Source organism: Rhincodon typus, chromosome 1 (assembly GCF_021869965.1).
Source record: "Rhincodon typus isolate 14 chromosome 1, sRhiTyp1.1, whole genome shotgun sequence".
Lineage (NCBI taxonomy): Eukaryota > Metazoa > Chordata > Chondrichthyes > Orectolobiformes > Rhincodontidae > Rhincodon > Rhincodon typus.
Window position 1 is genome coordinate 123,496,552 of NC_063332.1, and position 27,134 is coordinate 123,523,685.

At 39.7% G+C, this 27,134-nt stretch overlaps 1 protein-coding gene across 4 annotated transcripts in view; it reads right to left on the bottom strand.

Moving 5' to 3' along the window:
- The window catches only part of LOC109913338 (bone morphogenetic protein 1), a 320,653-nt gene that overhangs the window by 179,851 nt on the left and 113,668 nt on the right, over positions 1-27,134 (bottom strand). For 3 of the 4 annotated variants that reach the window (XM_048603079.1, XM_048603065.1, XM_048603086.1), the window contains 3 exons: positions 16,817-16,927; positions 13,004-13,084; positions 9,979-10,140 (listed from right to left, as the gene is read on the bottom strand). In XM_048603079.1, coding sequence (XP_048459036.1) covers positions 9,979-10,140; positions 13,004-13,084; positions 16,817-16,844 — 271 coding nt within the window. In that variant the 5' untranslated portion in view covers positions 16,845-16,927. The remainder of the gene's footprint in view (positions 1-9,978; positions 10,141-13,003; positions 13,085-16,816; positions 16,928-27,134) is intronic. The other variant, XM_048603072.1, reaches the window with a different exon arrangement.

Sequence of the window (27,134 nt, forward strand, 5' to 3'; positions counted from 1 at the left end):
ACACTTGAAGTTACATGTTCTCACAACTAATGCTTCTTAATGTTTTGTGGGCAGAAAACTTACAAGACTTAACTGAAGTGCGTCCGTCTGCTTTGTGCAAGCCAGCAAAATAATTCCAGTACTGAAAAGTTATCAGCAATTGTGAGGGGCACAAGTCTCCAGCAAAATAACCCAACACGATTTTAAAACAATTGCATATGTACTAGCTTCCATGTGAAGGACTGTTTTATTGCAGATCCAGATGACAATGTAAATGGACAACTTCATCAGGACTGGGAAGTCAGTGCTAGAGGACCATCTCAAGAAATGACTCTGCAACATAAATGGAATGTTAATGTGTGTTTGGAAAGGAATGGACAATTTGTGGAATTTCTGACACATTCCCAGGTAGGAATGCATTGAAACGGTCACAAATTATGCTGGAAAGCAGATGTACCATGTCCCAGTTTAACATCTTTGGGAAGTGCCATGGCTGGTAGTGAAGGGGTTTAGGCAACACCCGTGCCCAAACTAGCCCTAACAATGCAAAAATAGCTTTGTCTACTCCATAATAAAAGAGAGCTAGGGTTAGAGGCTGGAACAGATGACCTAACATCAGGAGATGCAGCCTCTCAAAAAATAAGTGAATCATGAATAGCCGTATGCCTTGTGAAATCAGCTGTACTGACTAATCGTGGACATGGAACCTAACCTGAGTGATCAAGCCACAGCTGTGAAGACAAAACTGAGATTTTAGTTAAAGTGATTAAAATACAACCTCTTCAAAAAAATGAGGTGTGGTAAGGGTACAGCAACAGTAAGCAACTCAGCTACAGGAGCATTATGGCCAAGTTCAACCATTTCCGCATGAGCATGGATTTCCATCAGGAATCAGTAACTAGCGATAAATGATTTGGAGCCTGACTAATTTTCTCTACAATGTCTAGCTGCACTGGGGCCAGTGGCTCCGAGTGAGGTCAGGCAACCTGACACAAACTGAGTATTAAGCCTAAATCTGTTGCAAGTAGACAGCTCACTTATTGACTGGCTAAACGTGCCAGCCATCACTGGATAAGCTCATAATTCTCTAATAATATGTCTGATGAATAAAACCCACGATGTGCTCAATCAAGTTTTGCTCAATCTGTATGCCTCTAAGTCTTTTTGATTTGTACATCCTTGCATACTATGATCTGCATGTACTGCTCGGACAGTACATCAGTGCACGTGGCTGTAAATCAAATCAGAATACATGAAGCTACAGTGATATTAAAATGGAGCAGTTTTTTTTAGAGCAAGTCCCATTTAGACTACCTTTACAACTGATGCAATCAGCAAAGAGGCCTACATTAAGCAGACAGAGTGCCTGGATCTTTCAGGAATTAGGTCCTCTTTAACTTATAAACCACAATCCTATCATTTATATCCACAAATTTAATGGACAATTTGTCCATCTCAACCGGTTTCGTTGCGTTATACAACAGAAGAGGTACCAGAGTGGTGAGTAGAAAATGAATTTTGAGAGAGCAGCGGCAGCAGAAATGCTACTCCTGGCTCCACAATATTATACAAGACTTGATTGCAGCAGCTGCCAAATCTATCGGTGACATGGCATTAAGGCCTGGCTTTACAACTGAATCAAACCTTCCATTGATAAAACGGAGATATTCAAACACCCCGTAATCAAAATCACTGAAACCAAATTATTCACCTAAAACACTCTCTCAGTCTCATTCATAGCTGTATTTCAGGCCTGAACATTATGAAGAGGTCATATAAATATTTTACTTGCAAAGATATAAAATTTTTTAAATGGTAGGCATGTAGATTTCTACAGGAACAAGTTACTCCTGACTGCATGGAGAAAGATTGGGGCCTATAATGTTTATACTGACTGGAAATAGAAAACGAGACACGTTAAAGAGGCAGTATTTCTGAAGAAGGGTCTCGACCCGAAACGTCAGCTTTCCTGCTCCTCTGATGCTGCTTGGCCTGCTGTGTTCATCCAGCTCTACACCGTGTTATCTCACATTAAAGAGGCCATCATTTTGTATTAAAAAGTAGCTTTTCATTAGTCCTTTAATATGCATTCCATCATTGAGCCAAAGTCATCACAGAGTCTGGATAATAACTATTTGTTACTACCATCTGCAGTTAGTGTAGTTTTTTTTATAATACCATAAGCATTCGCCAGTGAAATTAAACTGGTTTCTCTTCAAAACAATTTGAGCTCAATGTAATAATGAAGAAAATAGAAGTGTTTTCATCATTGGTTAAATATAATCTTCCAGGTCACCAAAGAGTTACAAGTCCCAATTCTGTTTCTTTCTGACACTACAAGTCAGCAGAACATTTGTACCCAGCTGGTTAAACTCGTAATTTAACCCCATAGGCTAGAGAGAGCAGGGAAGAAGCACAGAAGTCACTTATGTACAAGCTGCTTGTTTGATTCTATGCAGGCCTATTCATCATATTAGTGGGAATTTTCTAGAGAAGAAAGGGCAGTGTGTGTGTCAAGTAAATAGTGGAGATTATTGCTCATTACCCACACCCCCGCACACCACCTTTTTTGTAGAAAACATTGTTTAGAATTGTAAAAGACCTTGCTTTCATTAAGGCAATGAGTCAGACTCATACTTGCTGAAAGCAAATTTTAAATGAAATATAGTGACAATAGTCACTTTAATACCTTATTTATACTACAGCATCATGGATGACAGATCATTCTCAAATTATTTGCAACTTAGTAACATTTATATCATAGGGTATTTTTTACAATACTGCATAATTCCATGTATGAAATTCTTGTTTGCATTTTTACATGAAACATAATTTTCACAGGTTATCCCATGCCCACAGCCAGAGCGTGTTTGTACAGGTCAAATCATGTCAACATGCATTGCCAGCCTGTAAGGATAAACGGAGGAGATTACACCCAAATTAGCAAACACAACTTATGAAGGTGTCTTTGACTGGCTAAAGTTACCAAAAAACATCCTCTCGAGAGACATTTTTGTGCCTCTGGTATTCTTTAAATCAGAGAGATGATGGAACTCAGCCTCAGAACTTTTGAGTCTGATGAGATCATCTACTGCACCCGTTTTGATGGGTGAACAAGCCAGCTCTCGAAAGACAAAGTCTGTCACATGCCACACATGAAGATTTCCTTGCTGGTGTTGTAAGACTATCACTTCTGACAACTTGTTTACAAAACTGGTGGCTCTGTTGGAGCTTCTGAAACCAGAAGCTATTGCAGTGGCGAACCATTGCCTATATTACATTTCCCTGTTTGCTTTGGTTGTCAGCTGGAGGTTTCCACTGGCAGAAACATAGAACGTAGTAGGAGTAGTCCATTCTGCCCTTCAAGCTCATTCGGTCATTCAATGTGTCATGTATCATATTCCTGTTTTCTCCACATACCCTCAGAACTATGTATATAACTCCTTCTTTCAATGTTTTGATCTCAAGCATTTTCTAGTCAATTCCACAGGATTATCACTCTCTTCAACTTTATTCTTCACTTATCATACATTTGCTCACACACTTGACTTGTCCAAATCAGTGAAGCATTTCTACATTCTTCACAGCTCACTCTCCTACCCAGCTTTGTGTTGTCTGCAAACTTGAAAAAAATTACATTTAGTCCCCTCTTTACATTATTAGCATATATTGTGAATAGCTGGGGTCCAGCAAAGAGACCTGCAGTACCCCTGCTGCCCTGCTGCCACTCGGATGCCAATTATTCCTACTTTGTTTCCTGTCTGCAAAACAGTTCTCTATCCATATCAGTACACTACCCCGATCTATTGCATTTTAATTTTTATATACAAATTTCTTATGTTGGACCGTAATGAAAGGCCAAGTCAACCACATCCAGCTACCAGCTACACCCTCAAAAGATTCCAGTAGATTTGTCAAGCATGGCTTCCTTTTTGTAAACCCATGCTGACTAGCACCCTGCTAGTCTCTTAGCACCGGCGACACTCTGTATAGCAAATCCTTAAGAATTTCCATTCTGTGCACAAACCCAAGGCAGTGAAGTCTTCTCAACAACAACAACAACAACAAAAATAAAGTTGCTGGAAAAGCTCAGCAGGTGTGGCAGCATGTGTGAAGGAAAAGCACAGTTAACGTTTCGGGTCCAGTGACCCTTCCTCAGAGCTAGTGAGGTCTTCTTTTCTTGATGAGTGCTAATACACTTGGTATGCTTGTCCTAGAAATGACTGCTTAATTGATTACTTTGTCTTTACATGTGTTGCCAAAGATGCATCACAGACACAGGAAATGGAAATCATTAAATGTGTATTTTGTGGTAGAAAAACAGCAATGTGAGGATACACGCCTAGTAATTAAACATCTTCATTTTGCTCGTCAGTCTGTTCTGTCCATGCCTGTTTTATTAGCCAACGTTGATGGCTGTCTTTCTGTTGTGCTTGCTGAGGTTTTCATTAAGAGACAGGTTGCCTGTTCATGTAAATCCAAGGTGATAGAATGTCATGACTGTCTTAGTGGAGCATTGCTGTATTTGTTCACAAGCAGCAATACAGCACCCTATTCCACAAATGCAATTTTCTTGACATTAACAATGAATGATAACATGACACAGGCAGTTAACAAATAACCTATGAGCCTGTGTTTTCTGAAGAAGGGTCTGGACCAGAAACGTCAGCTTTCCTGCTCCTCTGATGCTGCTTGGCCTGCTGTGTTCATCCAGCACTACACCTTGTTATCTCAGATTCTCCAGCATCTGCAGTTCGTACTATCTATGAGCCTTTGTAGTTGTTCTTCTGCCTAGGCAATTAATTTATAGAGTAAACAATCATATTTCTATGCCCCAAAGTAAAAACATAATAATTTGTCTTCTAGCATTTCCCGTGGATATCATTTAACTCACGTTGTCACTGATTTTGTTACATTTGAAACAACGTTTTGCAGATTGGAGACCCATATAACCATTGGACAATTTGGTTTTGAATTTCTTCTAGAAAAATCTACAAATGCACTATGTATTTAATTATACTTTAATAATAAAGGGCAATAATAAAACAAATCAGAAACAGCACTTTAACTTTCTTGCTCTAAAAAAGCATCTGACTTGTATCTTGCAGGCCCAGTTTTCCCCTTCCCTGTGGGTGGGAGAATCCAGATCTCCAGTATCTCACAAGCTAGCTAATAACGATTGCTACAACTGTCAAGAATTTTTTTTTTTAACTTTGAGATACTTTGTACTTTACAGAGACAATTCAACAAATGTGACTTCCAGTTTGGAATCTTAAGAGGCAAGCATATTGCTTGCCATGTACTCTTGGCAAGGTATGTTTGTAAAATCATAAGTAACCACGGACCAATGAGTGTACAGGAGCTCTAATGTCTTTGCAAAAGATCCTGAGGTAGCACATGTGATGCTGCTAGAAGCAAGATATGCATTTGCAATCATGCAAAATGTAGCCATCCACAAGGAAACATGTGGGTAAAACCTGCAGCGGGACATCACACGTCAGCTGGAATAGAAAATATTTGTCTTCTATTCAAAAGTGTTATGACATGAAGAGAGAATGTGGAATTGCTTTTAAAAGCATTACTTTCTTATGTTTCAAATTGGACTTTGCTAACCTAAAGCCTGGCCACTGCCTATCACATGATGCAAGTTAACTATAATTTCTGGATCATTTCAATCACAAGTTACCAGAACAACGTTAAAGCAGAATTTCACATGCATCTCATTGCATCAAAACCAACACAAAATCAGACAATGGTGAAGAAGCTCAGCAGGTCAGGCAGAACGTTCTCCAGCATTTTCTGTTTTTAATTCATAGTATTCTAGAATTCATAGTATTTTGCTTTAACAAAAGAATACGAGGAACTACACTGCCCCAGCTGACGCTGAGAATAATGGGAAGCAATTGAATCTCAAAATGCCTGAAGGGGCACTAATCATTATTTATTTTGTACAATAAACAATTATTTTAGCCATGGAATAAAATTCAAAAAGTACTGGAGAAATTTAGCAGGTCTGGTAGCATCTGTGGATGCTACAGAGTTAAAATTTTGAGTCCAATATGACTCTTCTTCGGAATCAGAGGAACTAGAAAGTGACTTTTTTTTATGCTGTTGCCAAAAGGAGTGGGGAGGGGAATGAATGGAACAGATGGTGACAGTGCCCAGAGCAAAAGACAAAGGAAATGCTAATGGTAGTTGAAGACAATAGGAAACAAAACAGGAGTTAAGGCACAACAGTAAAATAATCAACAAGCAATTTGTTTTTTTTGTAATGTTAGTTGAAGGATAAATATTAGGTGGAGTGACTGTTCTTCGAATATCACCATGTGCTATCTTATAGCCACCTCAGAAAGACAACAAGGCCTCCATTTAACTACACATCTAAAAGAAGAAAACCACTATTGGTTTGTGATAGCATTCAAAGCTCAGGATTATTTTGTTTGTGGGGGTAGGAGTGGGGCATTTCTACATACATAAATATCCATGAGAAAGCTCCAAATAGTCTGATACTTTGTGGTATCATTCCCTCAAACTATGTGTTTGTGAAATCAAAGTATTAAATTATCCTCAACAAACTCTCCTTAGGTTTAAATCAAAAAGTATGATTCATTCATGTATTAATGCACCAGCAGTTGATCATCACAACATGTGTTCATATGTGCACAATGTGTGCATGGAAAAGAAGGACAGAAGAAAAGGAGTTTGCAATTAGGAGTAAACTTTCCAAAGAGAAAATCAAAGGTATGGATATTAATTCACATGACTTTTTCTTTGTTCAAAATGTCAGTGTCCAGTTAAGGTTCTTTTTCATAGATGCTCAGATTCAGCAGGATGCAATTAGCTGAATTTGCAGAATTCCTTTTAAAGTTGAAGTTCCAACAATATAACATTGGTGTACAGACATTGCCCACTTTTCAAGTAAAAAGCTTTCTTGAAAGAACTTAGTTTCAAAGAACATGTAGACAAAAAGCAGCTTTAGAAAAACCAGGAATCTGGTTGTGGTGCCACTGTTGGATACTTAGTAGACTGATGGTAACAGTAAACTAGATTTTTACCAGACTAATACAAATGGAGTTCAGGGATTATAGTTAAATTTTCCAGAGATTAGGGTGGTTTTGACCATGTGACAGGACCATTGAGGAGTAAGTTTTATTTTAATATACATTTCACCAGTAATATACTTCAAAAGTACTTCATTAGCTGTAACATGTTTTGGTATGCCCAGAGGACATGAAAGATGCTTTATAAATGAGAGTTATTCTTATGTCCTGAAAGCCCCATATCATTCTTATAAAATTGCTCTTGGCATTATCATGATCTCCAATAGCTTAATTTACCAATGTATCCTTCTGTGAATACCATGAAACACAATTATGCAATAAAAATGAATGAACATTAATTTATCAGAACAAAAAAAGTGAAACCACAATTTAACTTGACAAATTTCGGAGTTTAAACATGAAAGACCCTTTTTAATATTGAGTCAAGGCATAAGAGGATGCACAATGGGAATGAATTCTTTCATTCCGCATTATGAGCATTCATAACATATCAATAATCAATACATGCTAGATAGTTTTTTTTAAAACTGGCAGTATCAAAAAACTCAAGTTCTACCTGCTCCTCAGAAGGAGCACGTACAAATGGACAACACAACTATTCATGCACTTCTAATTTTAATAGAACCTCATCAGGGGATTCGGCAGTTAGTGAGATTGGTTGGTCATGCAATATTTTAAGTAGACTGCACGAGGTTGGATATTTTGAAATTATATTATTTTAACATCTTTCAACCAGTAACTGAAAGGAGATGTGAGTGCTGGTTCTATCTGATGATTACCATTAGAGCAGTGCTTGTGTGTCAGGAAGAGCAGAGTGTTCGCATCAGCACACCAAGTTTTCCCAATTACCCACCACATCCCAGTTGGGTTCAGTGATCAATCAGCATCCTCATGCCCATTAAATTAGCAAACAGCCCCCATCCCAAAGTCCATCTCCCTCCACTGCTCACTGTCCAGTTCCAACCCAAGTGCCATGATTCTCAAAACCTTCACTGTCCAACTCATTCCAACCACTGGGACATCTGACCCTCTCACCTCTCCAAAAATTCCACCCACAATCCCCCCCCCCCCCCCCCACCCCCTTATGATGTCAAATTCTTTCCATCCCATCAGTGCCCCCAAACCCTATCATCTTCTGACCTTCAGAGACCTAACCCTCTGCTGCAATGTCATACTTAACTCTAATTCACTCCCTTGTTAATTTGCAACTTGACAACGTGACTGTCAGGCAGCAACCCATTACAAAAATCAAAGTCATCTTCTGGCATTAAATTCAGGAGTGTTGCAGGAAATTTGTACTTCCAGGTTTCCCATCTGCAAAACCTCCACTTTTAACTGCTCCAATCTCAAAAATATCAATCAGGCCAAGGTGTCAGTACCAAAAACTTTTAATCATTAAGTCAGAGTCAACTGCAGTGGATCCAGAGATTAAGTTGATATTAAACAAAAATAAACTGAACAATTAAGACCAATCAACAAGAATGAGGAGACAATGAAATACAGGACAAACTGAAGAAACAGAATGCAAAAGAATCAATTAAAGCTAAGAGATTGAAGGATTTATTGACTACTTTAATATTCACAGAATACGTTCTTGAATTAGACTAAAGTAAGTCTAGTAAAAATAATGATATTATAATAACTATATAAACAAAAGTGTGAACCAAAGTAAAGTAAAAATTATAAGTGAAAGTGATGTGAAGTTAGACATAAGCACTTGTGGATCAAACTATAAAATTCTGTTTTATTCTTGCACTTCACAATAATCTGCAATAATAATGGAAATGTCAAAATATAATATTAACCAACTAGCGGGTGAAGTACAACTATTGCTGGAACTATTTTGGCAAAAGCAAAGTAAAAGTCCAAAAATTTAAAAGTACTTCTGTCATATTTACGCCATAGGTTTCATGGAGCTATCCTCTCCAGTCAAAGAAATTATTAGGAATAGCAATCCTGTTTTATTTAAACAGGCAATAAAGTTATGAATTGGACTTTTCAGTACCCCTGTATGTAATAGCACGATCAAGGTCTGTGCTATAATTTGAAATCCATCATTTACACTGTCAAGCAATGATCATACTGAATACGAATGGGGTAAACAAAACAGTTGTTTCTTTTCCCATCCCATCCTAATGATGCTGATGCTGTTGCTTTTCTATTCTTCTCAACTAACTAATGCGTGGCTGTCTCTGGATTGTTCCTGTTACACATACCTCAATGACACATCATGTAGTACATCTACACATTGAGTCACTGACCAACTCTTCCTGTGCAAAGTCATCTTCTTTCTGTTTCTTTGCAAATTCATCTTCCTTCCCCTTGCATTTGGTTTAACTGGAACAAACAAGAAACAACCTGCTCCCAGGCCCCCAAAAATCAAATCCAGTCAGTAGAAGAACAAAGTGCAGCCCACAATAACAAATGTCTGATTTTTCTCTGCTTACTATGAGAGGAACCATCTGGTCTCCTTATGGAAAGGCTGAAACCACAGCATGTGTAGAGTGATGACTCACCTGGGTCCTACTGATCTAAGGCACCATAACAGAAATAAAGGCTTTGCATGTATCTTGCTTAGGAGCCAACAATTTTTTTTGATGAATGAATTACAATAAGCACAATGGACTGTTGTGCCTTTCAGAATGCAATTACATTGATGTTATTTTTAAAAATCTAAATGTATTAAAATTATGTAGATTCATTGTAAAAAGTAGATACTGCAGAAATTGTCATTTAGATTCAATTGATTTTCTTCTTTCCCATTACAGGAAGTGGGCACAGCATTACAAATTTGAGCAAAATCTCATCATCAATGCCAAGTTAAATGTAGCAATTAATGAATATTGATGATTCCAAACAATATAAGAATGTGTAAAGTCACAAATGAATTTAAAAAGATGATTTTAGTAAATTACAAGTAAACATCAGCAACACCCACCAGTAAAATTGCCTCCAATGACATATGGAATGACACCCCCGGGCCATATTCTCTCAGCTCGTGATGTTGCAGCTCTGGGAACTCTATTCTTCTCGATCCGTTTTAAGGTTTCTGAGTTGTTCTTTTCTCGGTTGGTGGTATTTTGATCACTGCCTGCAATTACTTACATTCAACATAAAAAATTCTCTACATATGATTATTTTGAGTGAGACTGTATCATTATCAACATGTCACCTTTGATTAAATCACGCATCATCAAATACACAATAACAATTAGTTTCAAATTATCCTTCTAAAAAATTGCCTCCTCATGTTGTTTCCAAAGACGTGTCATATAGTTAACCTTTCTGTCCTGACAATAGTGACACATTGGTCTATTTATCAAACTTGGTTGTAAAACACTTTGGGAGATTTTGAACTTGTGAAAAGGTACTATATAAATTCAAGTATGCTTTCATTTGTACGTCACTCAAGTAGCCATTTTTAAATTTGTGAGCTGCTACAGCAAATATCAAACACATTATTCTGAAGCACTTCATTCCAAAGGGCAATAGTTTTACAGCCCCCATTCACGTGTCTTTTCAGTTGTCACGACACTTAAAAGGATGGCAAGCTCTCCCTCCTTTCTTCTCGACCAACCCATCCCCACCCCCATAATAGACTAGGTAGGCCAGTACTGAAAAGGACAGCTCAATCTGCCATTTTCTAAAAATAATTAACAGTCAATTGAGCTTGTTACAAAACTAATTGACCCATTCTTCACATTGCCCATACAAGAATACAGTTAGTTTGGTCAGGATGTTGGCAGCATTGTTTTTTCAGGAAAGATTCAGAAGAGGAAGAGCATTCGGGGGTGCTCTGGGTGCATCACCTACATTGCAAGTGCCCTTTATTCCTTTCCACCTGGCATCAAGACACACGCCTTGCACACCTTCAGGTTCACACCACTGCTCCCAAACCACAGCTGCCCAACCCTCCCACCCTAAATGCTTGGGTCTTGCTTGGCTCCAGGATCCAGCAAAGTTGTGTATGTACCTGGCAGTGCCCACTACATAAAAAACCAAAAGAACTGTGGATGCTGTAAATCAGGAAGAAAAACAAAGTTACTGGAAAAGCTCAGCAGGTCTGGCAGCATCTGTGGAGGAGAAAACAGAGTTAACGTTTTGGGTCCGGTGACCCTTCCTCAGAACTGATGGTGGCTAGGAAAACGTCAGTTTATATGCAGAAAATAGGGAGGTGCGTGGGATAGGGAGTAAACGATAGGATAGAGCCCAAAAAGAGAGAAAGACAGTTGGACAGACAAAGGAGTTGCTAACGATCTGGCTGGGAGGGTGAATAGTTGTTAATGGGGACTGTTAGTGACTAACAACAGGGGGTGTGTAGTGGCAGGCTATGTGGTAACAAGGCCTGGTGTGTGGGGTGGGGGGCTGGGACATGGGAGAGTTTAGGCCCTAAAATTATTGAACTCAATATTGAGTCCGGAGGGCTGCAGGGTCCCCAAGCGGAAAATGAGGTGTTGCTCCTCCAGCTTGCGCTGGGCTTCACTGGAACACTGTAGCAAGCCGGAGACAGAGATGTTGGCCAGGGAGCAAGGTGGTGCATTGAAGTGGCAGGCATCAGGTAGTTCAGGGTCTTTTTTGCCAGCAGAACGTAGATGTTCTGCGAAGCAGTCACCAAGTCTACGCTTCGTTTCCCCAACGTACAGGAGACCACATAGTGAGCAGCGAATGCAGTAGACTAGATTCTTGGAAATGCAGGTGAAGTGTTGCTTCACCTGGAAGGTATGTTTGGGCCCTTGGATACTGGGGAGGAAGGAGGTAAACGCGCAGGTGTTGCACCTTCGCCAGTTACAGGGGAAGGAGCCATAGGGCTGCGGGGAGGTGTTGGGGGTGAATGAAGTATGGACCAGTGTGTCCCGGAGGGAACGGTCCCTGCGGAAGGCGGACAAGGGAGGGGAGGGGAATATACGTGTCTGGTGTTGGCATCTTGCTGGAGGTGGCGGAAATGGCGTCTGATGATCTTCTGGATGTGGATGCTGGTGGGATGGTAGGTGAGTGCCCACTACATAGTGGCAGAAGTCCCAATCTCAGCCAGTTTAGTCCACCATCAAAACAATCTTTCTCCCACTCTGAAATTCAGTCCCAAGTCCTTTTTTTACCTACCCCACAGTGGTGGAGTGCTATGGATCACTTGAGTTTGAGTGGCAACATTCAATTTAACATGCGTGTTGTAGTCTGAAGCTCCAGCTGGTGATGGTAGAGGCTCTAACATTTGCTCCATCACATGGCTCACCAGAATCCTCACAGACAGCCTGCCACTGCCATGTGTTGGAAGGATATAAAGGTAGATGATTAATCTGTTCAGTGATATTATGAACATACCTTTCTTGACCATCAAGGACTGCGCTGGGACATGGACCTTCGGACTCAGCTGTCCACAAACAGTTGTGAACACATACACAGACGCACTTTTAGCAGGGGTCATCAGTCAGTGAATGATGAAGCACATTACATTAAAGGTGGAATGTTGTAACTTAATAAAAACTGAAGGAACTGCAGATGTTCCAAGTCAGGAACAAAAACAAAAGTTGCCAGAAAAGCTCAGCAAGTCTGGCAGCATCTGTGAAAATAAAAATCAGAGTTAACATTTCGGGTCCGATGACCCTTCCTCAGAATATTTTCAGAAGATTTTTTTCTTGACAGATGCTGCCAGACCTGCTGAGCTTTTCCAGCTACTTCTGCATGTGTATGTTGTAACTTCCTGATTTATACAGCTCAATATTGAATTTGCCTGCTGAGATATCAGACGATTTCTATTCAAAGTATATTTCAAGTAAATAAATGACTCATGATTCTACATATCTTTTGAAATTGTCTTTATATCGTTCCGTTTTAAAATGGGAATATACAAAATAGGTTTTGTACTATTTCAAGTTTGACAAATAATTAATATTTAAAAAGTGGAAACATTTTATTAGCAACATTTATTGTGGATAACAAAAATAAGTTATTTGAAGGTTTCCTACCTAACCCCAATCTTAGGATCCGATCTATAAGTTGATAAATTGTTCCTTTCCTTTTGGAAACTTTATGCTCTCCGGACCCACCTTTAAATATACAAGCAGAAAATAATCATATACAAACACATGCAACTGACTCAAGAGCAGCAACTTAAATAGTTTTTAAAACATAATAATTAAAGGATTAATCATGAAGTAAAATGGTCATTACGTTAGTGCAACACAGCTGATAATACTCTTGCTTCTGGTTCAACAGAACATGAATTCAAGCTTACATTAGGTTACATCTCCAGTACAATATATGCACTATCCTTTGGTTTAGATATTAAAAAGAGATGGTTTCTGCGTGTCAAATGGATGTTAATATCTCAAGGTTCTATTTTAACTCCTAGCCAATATTCCTCCCTTAGCCAATATCACCTAAAACAAACCAGATAATTATTGTTCCCAATTCATCTTGTGCATCATTATTTTGCACAAAGCCATTGCCATGTTTGTACACATAAGATGCCAGACATATTTCAAAACTACTCTATTAAGTAAAATGTATTAAATCTTTCAATATGAAAGAGTATTATTTTACCTTTTTTAAGAAACCACAAACAAGATTGCACACACACCCAAGTACGGAAAGATATAAATAAATTGCAGGCAATTCAATAGGTCACTGTCAGACAGCTGTACAAGAATCCAGGAAAAATATACATTCTGATGAAGGTACACGCATGATCTGTTTATAGTTACTGTCACCTGAAAAAAAAGCAGCTACTTGTATAAATATGTTCATCGTTTAGAAAGTGAAGACTTGCATTTATGTAATTCACTGTCATAACTCTCAATGATCTGTAAAAGAGCTACACATATAATGAGTTCATTAAAGTGCTTTGCTGTTGTTATGGAGACAAAGATTGCAGCCCGTTTTCAAAGGCAAATCCCAAAACCAGGAACAAAATGAAGCTCTGACGATGTCAGTGCCAGAGTGAATTTTGAACAGGACACATACCCTTAGTTCGTCAAGAACCCAACAGGACTTGTATACTGAAATCGGCATAAAATTAGAAATGCCATGAATCAGACACGCTGATTGCAGTGTATTGCTAAAACTTTGTCTTGGAATTGGGGCTTATCCTGCATGGAAAAGTTGAATGGAGTAAATTCATATATGTGTAGCACTCCATGAGTGGTGACGTGACAGAGTGGATCCTCTACCTAATACTGAACCCATCTCAAAGTCAATCAGTTCATTTCCTCTCAAGATTGCTGCACATAAAAGATGAAAAATTACTAACTTTCTAACAAAGCATAGCTCACTAGATTATACACTATACAGGAGCAGTGTTAGAACCCAAGCAATAATGTGAGTGAAATTCAAAGTTTGCATTCACCTTTAGTGATGTTTGTTCAGCCAATAGATCCTTTTATTTCCTTCCACGTGTTTTGTTAATTTCCTTCCCTCCCTCTCCAAAATACATGATTTCCTGATTAGATTCAGTTTAACACAAAATAACACTGTTACTAGTCCAACGTCCTCATTTATTGACATCAAGGATTTAATAGACAGGGAAGAGGGAGAAGTTTTGCCACGAAACCTGAAAGTCCAATAATCCTGGCACTTCCTTCAAAAGGCATTCACTGCCTGAATGAGTGACCCAACATTGAGATTTTGGGGGGGGGGGGGGGGGTGGCTTCATTTGTCTTTGAAGCTGAGCCACCTTCACCCATCAGCATGCACCTGTGGCCTAGGGCACAGTAGGTACAATACAAACAGCAACCATCGTCTCCCTAACAGCACTTCCAAGTAATGAATAGGCACTGGTTTCTGACTGGCTGGATGGGGTGGTTACCTAAATCTACCTGCAAGTAGGCACCATAGGATGATTATAACCCACTCGGAGATAGTAAGAACTGCTGATGCTGGAGTCTGAGATAACAGTGTGGAGCTGGAGGAACACAGCAGGACAAGCAGCAGAGGAGCAGGAAAGCTGACGTTTCTGAAAAAGGGTCCCGAACCAAAATGTCAGCTTTCCTGCTCCTCTGAAGCTGCCTGGCCTGCTGTGTTCCTCCAGCTCCACACTGTTACCATAGGATTCTTGCCAGCTCTCCAGTTGGTGGGTGTGGTACCATGCATACAGTAAAATCGATCTTAAGTTTGAATCCCTTTAATCAGGCTTACTCCTTACCGTAGTACTGAAAGAACTCTTATCAAATTACAATTACAAGTCTTAATTATATCCGATCTGACCATGACAAAGACAAACTCCCTCCCCCAATCATTCTTGACTTTGCTGCAACATCAACGACTTCAACATCAATCCAACATTGTCAGCTTGTACTCACCAGACTTCATTCTTATCTACCCAGTCACATCCAGAGAATCAACTATAATTGCTTCTTTTCCTGTTCCTATAATTCAGGAGGAGCCCGATAATTTTGGCTTGGGCCCTGCATAATTCTCATCTTCATGCTGTTCCTCTGCAGTATCGTCTGAAAACATAGCAGCAGTTTCCACATGTACACTTTTCCAGTGTCTCTAACTTATCAGGCTTTCTTCCACCAACAGCCAGTATTGGAGAGGCAGAAATTTCCTTTAACATGTGTTTTATTCTTTCATGGAATGTGGGCGTTGCTGAAAAAGCTAACATTTCTTGCCCATCTCTTACTGTTCTTGAACTTAGTGGCTTGTAAAGCAGTTTTAGAAACCAGTTGAGACAACCACTATCATGTTGTTCCATAGTCACAGACACATCAGATCAGGTAAAGATTACAAATTTCTTTCCCTAAAAGACATTAGCAAATCAGATGGGATTTTATAACAATCAAAGGCAATTTCAAGGTCATCATTATTGAGACTAGCTTTTTATGAATTGAATTTGAATTCCACCAGTTGCTGTGGTGCAATTTGAACCAGTGTCCACAGAGCATTATGCTGGATTACGGCCCCTGGATTATTAACTTAATATTGGTAAGAGAGAAGAGAGAATCTACTTTGTTGGTTATTACCACAAACTCAATTCCTTAGCAACTAACTCCATCCCGGTTACTGCCAGACAGTGAGTAACCTTGGCATTTTATTTAAGCCCAAGGTGAGGCTCCAAGTATGTTTGTGTGATATCAGTAAGACTGTTTCCTGTGAGCACTTCGGTTGCCAGGTCTGTGGCATGTCTGTCTTCGGTACAAACATGGTCAAGTTGCAACTGAGTTGGCATTTGGCTTTTTTTTTTAAAAAACAAGATAAATCTCACCTGCTTTTCGTGGTTAAAATTGCCTGCCATCCCCACTTCTCCACTACCCCAAATATCAGCAAACAATTTGACTTTTGGAGATCTGTCAGCCTGACCCAGTCTTGTCCTCCACTTATGTCTATACAAGCCTTCCACCAGTAGATCACCAGGTCACTGCAGCCAGAGGTGCTGACATCACTTATGTCTCTATTTCTACCTCAGCTGAGATCAGCCAACTCAGCAGAATACAGATATTGAATGTGAGGGCTTCCTGATAAATAGCTAAGGCAGTAACACATGCATTCTTCTGTTCTTTACTGCACACATAAGAACTAAACATAAAATTAAGTAATTTCCAGGCACATTATTTTAAAAGAGCATTTGTAAAAACTTTTTTTTTTTTTTTAGTAATTTCTATATGGTGAAGAGATATAAATTACATAAAATAACATTACTATAATCTCTCCTGATATGAGCTGGCTTTCAGTGAGGTGCACTTTTAACAGTTTGAACTCAGAAAACAGAAATTTAGTCACTTTTTTCATTTAAAGTTTCTTTTGAAAAATATACTGGCAACACACATACAAAATAGATTTACCTGTTGTGTGTCCAATTCTGTCTAACATGTGTCTTGATAAATCAATTGTTCGGTCAATCTGAAACAGTTGTAAGTCTTCTTCATCTAAGGCAATGTCTCCCCAAAACGCAGCTTAAAAACAAAAACAATATAAATTTAGCTAAGTGAATAAAGCTGCAATTAGCCAAAATTGTACCACCAACAGCCATGGGTAAGGTGCCAGAAGAGTGGAGGTTGGCTAATGTGGTGACATTATTTAAAAAAGGTGCTAAGGAATTAGCCAAAAAAACCTAAGAGAAAGAGAAAGCACATGAAGGTTAATACATTTGTTCCTGATTAGTGCTTCCAGGACCTCACACAGTCACATCTTTGACCCCACAATCATTCTTCCCTCCTGTCCTAAAGGTGTTGGATTAGACACGGGGTAAGATTTCATGAGTCGTACGTCAGACAGAAACCTTCATGTACGAGCCTGTCAATGAGCTATTCAACCAAGGAGGACATGAGATCAACTACAAATTTGTGGGTGGATTCCCCAACGATTCAACTCATCAGGATTTTCTTATACCCAACAGATTTCTTTCAACAATTCACTTAATTATAATTATAATGTTTAAGAAGGTAATGAAGAACTTTAATCCTGCCTGTAACAAACACAAAAAATAATTTGGACAAAAATTATGTTCAAAAATATTATTATTTGACAAAAAACATGACTTTTCACAATAACCTTATTTCAATTTGCTTTGTTTTACTTTATTTGGTTTAAATTTTGTTTTAAAGATTTATAATTTTCACCAAATTATTTGTATTAAACATTCTCTACTTCTGTGGCTTAATATCCTCAGGACCAAAAGTTTTCATCTATAACAATTTCTTCGATGTTTGTTAATACTCTCAAAGTTTTACCAGTGTAAAATTAATCATTCCCCACATTTCAGTATCACTGACTGTATTTTCAGTGTTTGTTGAAACAGTAAATATTGCACGATAGTTCACATTTGAAGTTCTTCTTTCTTGTCCCAAAATAGACAGATTTCTTGGTGATCTATTTTAGCTGGTATATCTTCTGATGTTTCTCCTGAAGTATTTTCAAAACTGCACTGGGAGCAGACATTCACAGGTAAAGGGGACAGCTGGAAAGTGGGAAGCTTTCAAAAATGAGACAAGAAGCCAGAGACAGTATGTTCCTGTTAGTGTGAAGGACAAGGCTGGTAGGTGTAGGGAATGCTGGATGACTAAAGAAATTGAGGCTCTGGTCAAGAAAAAGGAAGCAAGCATATGTCAGGTATAGACAGCTGGGACTGAGTAAGTGAATCCCTAGAACAGTATCAGAACAGCACAAATTTACTCAAGACGGAAATCAGGAGGGCAAAAAGAGGACATGAGGTAACTTTGGCAAGTAGGGTTAAGGAGAATCCAGAAGAGATTCTACAAATACATTAAGGACAAAAGAGTAAATAGTGAGAGAATAGGATCCCTCAAAGGTCAGCAAGGCTGCCAATGTGTGGAACCATAAAAAGGTTGAGTATTTCACATCAGTGTTCACTGTGGAGAAGGATATGGAGACAAGATAAATAGTGATATCTTGAAAAGCATCCATATTACAGATTATAGAACTTTGTGGGGAGTGAAGGAAACAATTGCTGGGCCCCTCGCTGAGATATTTGTATCATCAACAGCCATGGGAAAGGTGCCAGAAGAGTGGAGGTTGGCTAATGTGGTGACATTATTTTGAAAAGGTGGTAAGGAAAAGCCAGGGAATGATAGACAGGGGAGCCTGACCTCAGTGGTGGGTAAGTTGTTGGAGGGGATTCTGAGGGACAGGATTTAAATGTATTTCAAAGGCATTAGGGATCATCAATATTGCTTTGTGCACGGGAAGTTACATCTCACTAACTTGAGTGAGTTTCTTGATGAAGAAAAGATGAAAGCAGAGCGATGGATGTTGTCTACTAGGACTTCAGTAAGGCTTTCAACAAGGTTCTACATGATAGACTGGTTAGCAACATTAGATCATATGGAATACATAAAGAGCTAGCAATTTGGATATATAATTGGTGCGAAGGTAGGAGACAGAGGGTAATGGTGGAGGGTTTATTTTTGGGCTGAAGGCCGGCGACCAGTGGTGTGGTGCAGGATCGGTGCTGGCTCCATTGTTTTTCATCATTTACAGAAATGATTTGGATGTGAATGTAGGAGATGTGGTTGGTGGTGTAATGAACAGTGAAGAAGGCTCAGAGTACAATGGGATATTGATCAGATGGGCCATTAGGACAAGGAGTGGCAGATGGAGTTTAATTTGGATAAATGTGAGGTGCTGCATTTTGGTACGGCAATTCAGGGCAGGACTTATATATTTACTGGTAAGGTCCTGGGGAGTGTTGCTGAACAAAGAAACCTTGGGGTGCAGATTCATAGTTCCTTGAAAGTAGAGTCAGAGGTAGACAGGTTAGCGAAGGTGGTGCTTGGTATGCTTGCCTTTATTGGTCAGTGCATTGAGAAAAGGAGTTGGGATGTCATGTTATGGCTGTACAGGGCATTGGTTAGGCCACTATCAGAACACTGCATTCAGATCTGGTCTCCCTGCTGAAGAAAGATGTTGTGAAAATTGAAAGAGTTCGGAAAAGATTTACAAGAATGTTGCCATGATTTGAGGGTTGGCTATAAGGAGAGGCTGAATAGGCTGGGGCTGTTTTCTGTGTGTCAGAATAGGCTGAGTGTCAGAGGCGGAGGAGTGACCTTCTTTGCACCATAATATTTTAATCGCCCACCAATAATCACCCCCATAGTCTGAAGTGTAATTATGAGGGTTATAGATGAAAGCTTCCTTAAAAACATTTGGTCTCTTGCAGCTCTGGTCCTTCTTGTGTTCTGTCACTTTGTAAATTTCTTGCCTCTTTACTCCAGCCTCTTCATCTTGCACTTCTCTAATTGCTACCTGGCATTTTCTGTCAACTTTTTTGCCGTAGCCTCTTCATCTTCCCTGGCTCTGAATCCAACCTGTGACATTATCTTACCAAGGAATAACATGAAGTGTTCAAGAACATGTCTTACATGAAACATTTTTTTTAAAGGATTAAATATTGTTACGAAGGCTCTCCCTATTTTTGAGGGCACGTATCTGAAGGATTGTAAAAGTTAGTTTATTTGAGGCTTTGAGGAGATATCTGGCCTCTTTTTTAAAGAAACAAATATCTGAAGGTACCCTTTTTCTCTAAGACATTTCTAGAAGTCACATAAGTTAACTACTCAAATTTACTGGAAATCACATGACTTCAGCTCATGACTTGGACAGATCACATGTCTGGGTTTAGGGCAATCAGGAGTGTAGTTATTTGAAATTGTTGGGTTATAGCCTGCAAGAAAATGAGGCTCAACCCAACTCAGGCTTTGCCACTTTCTGAGAAATCCTTGAGTATCATGTACGAGAGCTAATAAGTGAAAACAGCTATTCTACTTGAAACAGACTGCTCAACAAACTGCATCCAAGACATCTCAGGTGGGGAACTGCATGTATCTACCGACCCATCTCCATGTTTTCAGTCTGATACTTTTGTACAATTTAGAACATGTCACATCATGTCCTTTTATTCTCCAAGGAGTAACAACTTTTTTTAAAAAAGTGTTTTATTTTCCAATATGTAAAAACTGCTGAGGAAAGTTCCTTATTGTTTCCATAACTTGTGTTTGTCCACACACTAGGTTTATTGCAACAGTAATTATTTATACTCTTATATTTTAAACCCTATGTTAATCGGTTTTGCACCTTTGTTGAAGGAGTCTTATTGCAATAAATCAATAATTCTGTTCTTTTTCTCATAAGAAACCTGTTTGATGGATCTTTTTATTCTGGACTGAATATGGATAAGGTATTAATGAGCCATATTAGTAACTGGGTAAAACAGTTAAAGATATGTTGGATAGTGGTAGGACTAGAAAGAGACAATGCTGCACTATCATGATGACATGAAAGAAAGACAGATTTATGACATTTATTGAATAAATTCATTGTTCTTTTTATGGATTGTATCATTTAGGTTGGTTAATGCATGACTGGGTTGCAGTTCCTTTGAAGACATAATGTGGACAGGGTAGTAGATCCTCTGTGAAGAGATTCAAGCCCATCCCCATGTGGTAGGTTAGATTTCATCTCCCATACCACATGGTCCAAGGTATCGTTCCAAAATTTGGACCAAACACTGAGGAGGATTTTTCCAACAAGCAAACAGGAAACAATTTATTTCATTATATACGGAAAAGCATATTTATACATTATGGATAGATTAACATTTGTTGTTTATCTTGTGATGCACCTTATTTTCAAATTTAGTTGGAAGTGAAAATATCTACAACTCATCTAGTGACATTCAGTAACTTCTATCACAGATTACTATCTTCTCTAACAATGCATTTAATTTGTATATGTCAAAAATTGTCAGTCGCTCCTAAAAAAGAGCTGGCTATTTTGTCATATATGGTCAAACCTGCTACTGTTTGCACTAACTCCAACCCACCAAAGTATTCATTGCCTTTGCCTCTCTCAGAATTTAGTATTCTGTCACTTCCCCTATGGAAGTTCAACTGCTCCTCTTCCTCCACATTCCTTCATAATGCTCTTTTTCCTCATGTCTCCATCTCAAAGGCTTTTCCTTCCAGATGACGATAAACATTGAACAATCCCTATTCCATCATTAAAAACTGAAAGAACTGCAGATGCTGTAAATCAGGAACAAAAACAAAGTTGCTGGAAAAGCTCAGCAGGTCTAGCAGCATCTGTGAAGAAAAAAAATCAGAGTTAACGTTTTGGGTCTGGTGACCCTTCGATCTGAGGAAGGGTCACCGGACCCGAAACATTAACTCTGATTTTTTTGTTCACAGGTGCTGCCAGACCTGCTGAGCTTTTCCAGCAACTTTGGTTTTGTTCTTATTCCATCATTATCCAGCTGAAATCCTCCATTTTCTGCCTTTCTACTGAAGGTCCTTGTTATCTCATCTCACAGCAAAACATGAAGAATCAGGAAGAAGGGTTGCTCTGTAAACCCATTAACCACTAAAAGCCACTTGCATAATAAAACAGACTGGAAAATGAGAAGTAGGGGTCAAGTAGTTGACACAACAGAATGGGCAACTAATGGTATAAAGATAGATGATGCCTGGGCATAAAAAACATTTTATGCTGACACAGGGAGGGAAGTAATGAGAATAAGAAAATTTGAGAAAGAGGCATCAGAGTGCAGCTGATGATTTATAAGGAATGAATACAGAAGTGTACTTCAGAAGCACATTTGATATAATTTCTGTGAACCTTCATGCTGTGAAGGGTGGGAATTCAATTTTAGAAGCATGAAAAATGAGGAAAGAAAAAAAAGAAAGCAAATACTGTAGTTATGATTAATTAGTGTGTGGTGCTCTGTTGCTGTTAATATGCAAGAACTCAGTTTGAGAAAAAAAACCTGTGAAATTTCCTGTAAATTTTTCTCATGTGTTTTACAATTAGAGAAGAAAAGCATCTTGTTGCACTCTGACAGGTATAGATAGTTTTGCATTTAATATGTGATCCCAGATGATTCAGAAAGACCAATGCCATGTCTGTCAACAATTTAGTTATAAAGCACCTTTAACATGAATATGATGATATTTTTGAGGGGTGTTGTGGATAAGATATAAAGAGTCACATAAGATGGTATTAGATCAGATCACCAAAAAAGTTTGGTTAGGGAGTTAAGATTTAAGGTGTTTCTTAAAAAGGAAAGCAAGAAAGGCCCATGGAGGAAACTTCAGAGCTTACAGCCTAAGCTACTGAATGATGAAGAGATTAAAATCAAAGTGTTCAAGAGGCCAGAATTAGATGAGTATAGATATCTCAGAGGGTTGTGGGACTTCAGGGGACACGACTGGAATAGGGCAGGACTGAGGATGAGCTGAGGTCAAGTCAGGGAAAAATAAAGTTGAAATAGGAGATCTCAATGATGGCACAAATATGCAGGCACAGGTTTACCTCGTGGTAAAATACAATATCAAATTTACAAACACATTAGTTGCGGACAGGAACCTGGAGAAGCATATCCAGGGAATTGGGCTTGCGAGGATCAAAAACAATATGCAGAATCTTCTGCTCCAACAGAGGCAAGATAGGAAGTGGGAAGATCAATTAATTAGGCAGGAGGAAGGCATATCAAACTAAAAGAAAAAGCATGCAATTGTGCAAAGACAGGTGGCAGATTAGAATATTGGACAGAATATTAAGACAATTGAGAAAGTTGCCACATTATCGTACCAAAGTAATATTAAACTAGCTACTACTCCCATACAGGATCCATCACATCTGATTCCACCCCATTTTCATCATGCTCCATTCCCAGAACAACTCTCAAAACCCAGCAGATATCCACCAAAAGACCATCACCCTTTGCATCTGCACCATTTTTGCTAAAAGCTGCTGTGCACTTGGACTAGTGCTGGTAATCCAGCATTGCCCTTCATCAGCAAAGCCATCACACAGCAGCCCTGCTACCCATGGCACATTGTTGACGTGGCTGACACTCCATCACATATACAACCCCAATCCCTCACCTTTGTTACAGTTTAACCACCAAACCACACATTTACCTGTCCGTAGATACATTCTGTCTGAAAACCCTCTAAGACAGTGCTAACCTGTCCCCAGTGCCCACTGGAGACTTACAGCTTGTAATTTTCCAGCAAGGGAACATCACATAGATGGAAGCAATAGGACAAATCCAAACATGGGTTTTTATTCACAGGAAGTAAAAGGGAACACAAACAAAACCAATAAAGGCTTCAAATCACTCCATCAATAAAATATAGAACAGTACAGCACAGTACAGTACAGGCCCTTTGGCCCACGATGTTGTGCCAACCTATTATACTACTCTAAGATCAAACTACCCTGCATACCCATTGTCCATGTGCCTATCCAAGAGTCGCTTAAATGTCCCTAATGTATCCAACTCTACCACCACCGCTGGCAGTGCATTCCACGCATCCACCACTCTACCTCAGACATCTCTCTTATACCTTCTTCCAATCATCTTAAACATTACGTCGCCTCATAATAGTCATTTCCACCCTGAGAAAAAAGTCTCTGGTTATCCAGAGCAAATGCAAACTAAATTTCAGCATCATGACTAACGAATATTTTCCAATCAACGCATGTCTGCTGGATCTAGTTCTCTTTTACTGGAATGACATTTCAATTAAGTTCTGCCCGGCTTGTAGTGTTTGTCACAGCTGAGCTATGTCATGGCCGTCAGCAGCTTCCTCCTCCCATTGTCTTCATCCTCCTCCTTGAAAGGCTGCTCCCATTAACCAGTTCCTCAGGATCCAGGTCATTGCATTGATGCTTGTTCCAATTGTGCAGGGTGATGCTGCACTCTGTTTAGCAGCCTGATATGCTACTTCTTCATGGACCTTTTTGAGGTATTAAACCTATGCTCAGCATCCGTCAGTTAGCTGTGCAATTATGTCATCAGCCACATTCACAGACGATAGGCCTTATGCCCAGTAATCCCCAGATATGGCCCCCTGGACCCTGAAACACGTCAAGTACACAAGAGTGCTCCATAATGTATGTAATATCATGGCTGCGAGGGTGGTGGGCACACACCTCCAGGAAGTGGAAACAGTGATCACAGAACATCTGAACATTAATGGAATGGAACCCTTTCCCATCAATGAATTTGAAAGCGTGGATTATGACCCTCTCAGTGATATGTGCATACATTTGATGGCACCCTGCAGATGGTGGAACTCAGCTATGTTGCTGAATTCTGCTGGGGAATGAAACAAACTGGGGCAACCTTGCACAAAGGCTGAAAGATTCCATATAGGTCACCCATTGTTCCTTAGAAGAAGCCAGTAGCATAGAAGTTCAGAGCAGCAGAGTCAATCACTGACCCTGGAAAAGGATGGTCTTCCACTTTACATTCCCTCCCATTTTCCCTACCACTAAGCGGACTTCTGAGGTCCTTGTCTGGCAGCGACTTCTGGAACTGAAAGTCAATGTGTCCACAAATCGATCAGCATGCATAGGCCATCCAAGCACCTGCACAGCCAAGCAACATTGTCACTACTTCTGCAGTCCTCAGGTCCTGCTCCAGCATTCACATTCTCCTTCAGTGGCCCGGACACATGGACCCTCCTCCAGCACTCGGGAAGTGGAGTTTGGGCCAGAAAACTCTGGACCTCCTGCATGGCCCACGCATCCTGAGGGGCCTTACGATAATGACTTCTCCCTGAGCTGGGTGCTCCTCATCCTCTGCAGAAACCTGCTCTCACCATCACCTATGGTCCTCCTTCAGTCTTCTTAGAAAGGCAGCCACAGAAATCAACATCCCACCAACAGCGAGGCCCATCACTCTGTGGAAATGACAAATTGGGCACAGAAGGAGTGAAACAGTTGCTTAGATGAAGACTGAGGGCACTTTATCACACATTCAGACTTGCTGCATCCTGATAACAAAGGACATGTCTTCATCCACACTCCATCTCACTTTGAGCAGCAATTTGGTGAAGGTGCCATGTTAACTGAGTGATCACCCAATGTTAGAGAAGGGAATACAGGCAGCACTCTGACACTCTTCCTACCCAAGACCCATATCAAATGCTCAACTTCTCACTGCATTAAGTACAGACCATCATTACACTTACATGATAGATGAGGAAGCAATATTGCAGGGTGAACAAACAACACTTGGAAGTTGGACAAATAATGGTTCCCTTTCAGTCAGCACTGGCCTTTTGTAGCACCAATGCTGCTAAAACCCACATTTTTTAGGAGCACAAGCTCAATTTGCAAGCACCAATGGTAAAATCAACTCAAATTAGCATGTGCCTTCTAAGCGACTCTTCAGCAAATTGCGGCACGATTGAGATTAAGTGTGGTTGAATGTTGAAAAAATGTCCCTCATTATGAGGTTGCATGATGTCTGAAATGAACGATGAAATGATTGCAAATTAAATGTAGCTGGGCTTTGTTGTATCAAGTACATGAAACTGCCATTTGCAATGTCCTATCATTCAGCAAACATGGATCCTGTATTTTCACCCAGTGATACTTATTCATCCATCCTGGGTGCTGTTCCAGCCAACTTCCAGTAGCACCTCACATTTAGAGAATGGAAAGTGATGATGCCATCAGAAGAAGACCTCATTTGGGTTACCTGGTAATATGACCCCCAAAGGCTATGTGTCACGTTTTACCTTGCATTACCACAACAGTCCATTTCCAGCACTTCCCCCTCCCTTCCCACTTAAAATGGAGAGACCAGCCACACTGAACTGCATCTATAAAAGGTCCTTCCTGCACCCTATACCTCGACATTACATATTTCCCACCCTTTTTCCATTACACTTCCCTTCTAGAAGCTGCGGTGGAGGTTACTGCCAATAACTTGATCTCTTGTATCCTTTCATATTCTCCGTGTTGTTGCACATACGCTCCCTATTGGCATTTGATAAGGTGTCACATCAAAGCTTATTGAAGTTAATAAAAGTTCATGGAGTAGAGTGACAGCATGTTTTCAGGAGTAGCCTTGCTAATAGGAAGCAGAGTAGACATACATTGATATTTTTCAGATTAGGAAAATGGAACAAGTGGCGTGTCACTGGGATTAATGTTGGGACCTCAACTCTGCAATTTATATAAATGACTCCAAACGAAGGTTCAGAAGATGTCGGGCTGGATATCCCAAGTGACGGTCACAGTCAGATTGCCACTCCAGTTCAACTTTCTTATGTTAAGAAATAGTTCCCATCAGGGCTCCTTCAGAAAAGCAGAGGGCACGTTAAATCTGAATTGTTCCCCTGTAACGCACAAAAATTAGGGAAGCTATAACCACACCCCGTTTTCTTACAGCAGTAGTTGTCATATTCTGTGATATCAATGTTCAGCATCACAGATAGCCACTATGACAATGCCTGTGAAAGGGTAAGTATGTAAGGCAAAAGTAAGGTTAGGAGCGCCAGAATGCAGGTAAGTAGTATGCCGGCCACAGCCTGCTATCAAGCAATGGAGTTACCAGTGTCCGATTGGCCGACAGCTTCCAACCCAAAAACGTGATTCTAGATGAAGATCCACCCATCAATCAATCCTGATTGGCAGAGGTTCCAATGGGCCTTCATCCTATGATTCAGCATTGGTTTCCTCCCCTTTCACCAGACAGTGCACATGACACTCGCCAAACACCAGAAGATTCCACCCAATGGTTTTAATCTTCCCAGTGCTGAATGGGAGGAAATTTCTGTTCATCCAATATCAGATATTGGATACAGTGCTTGACAATTAATCAACGCAGGAGTCAGAGAAACTGGTAAA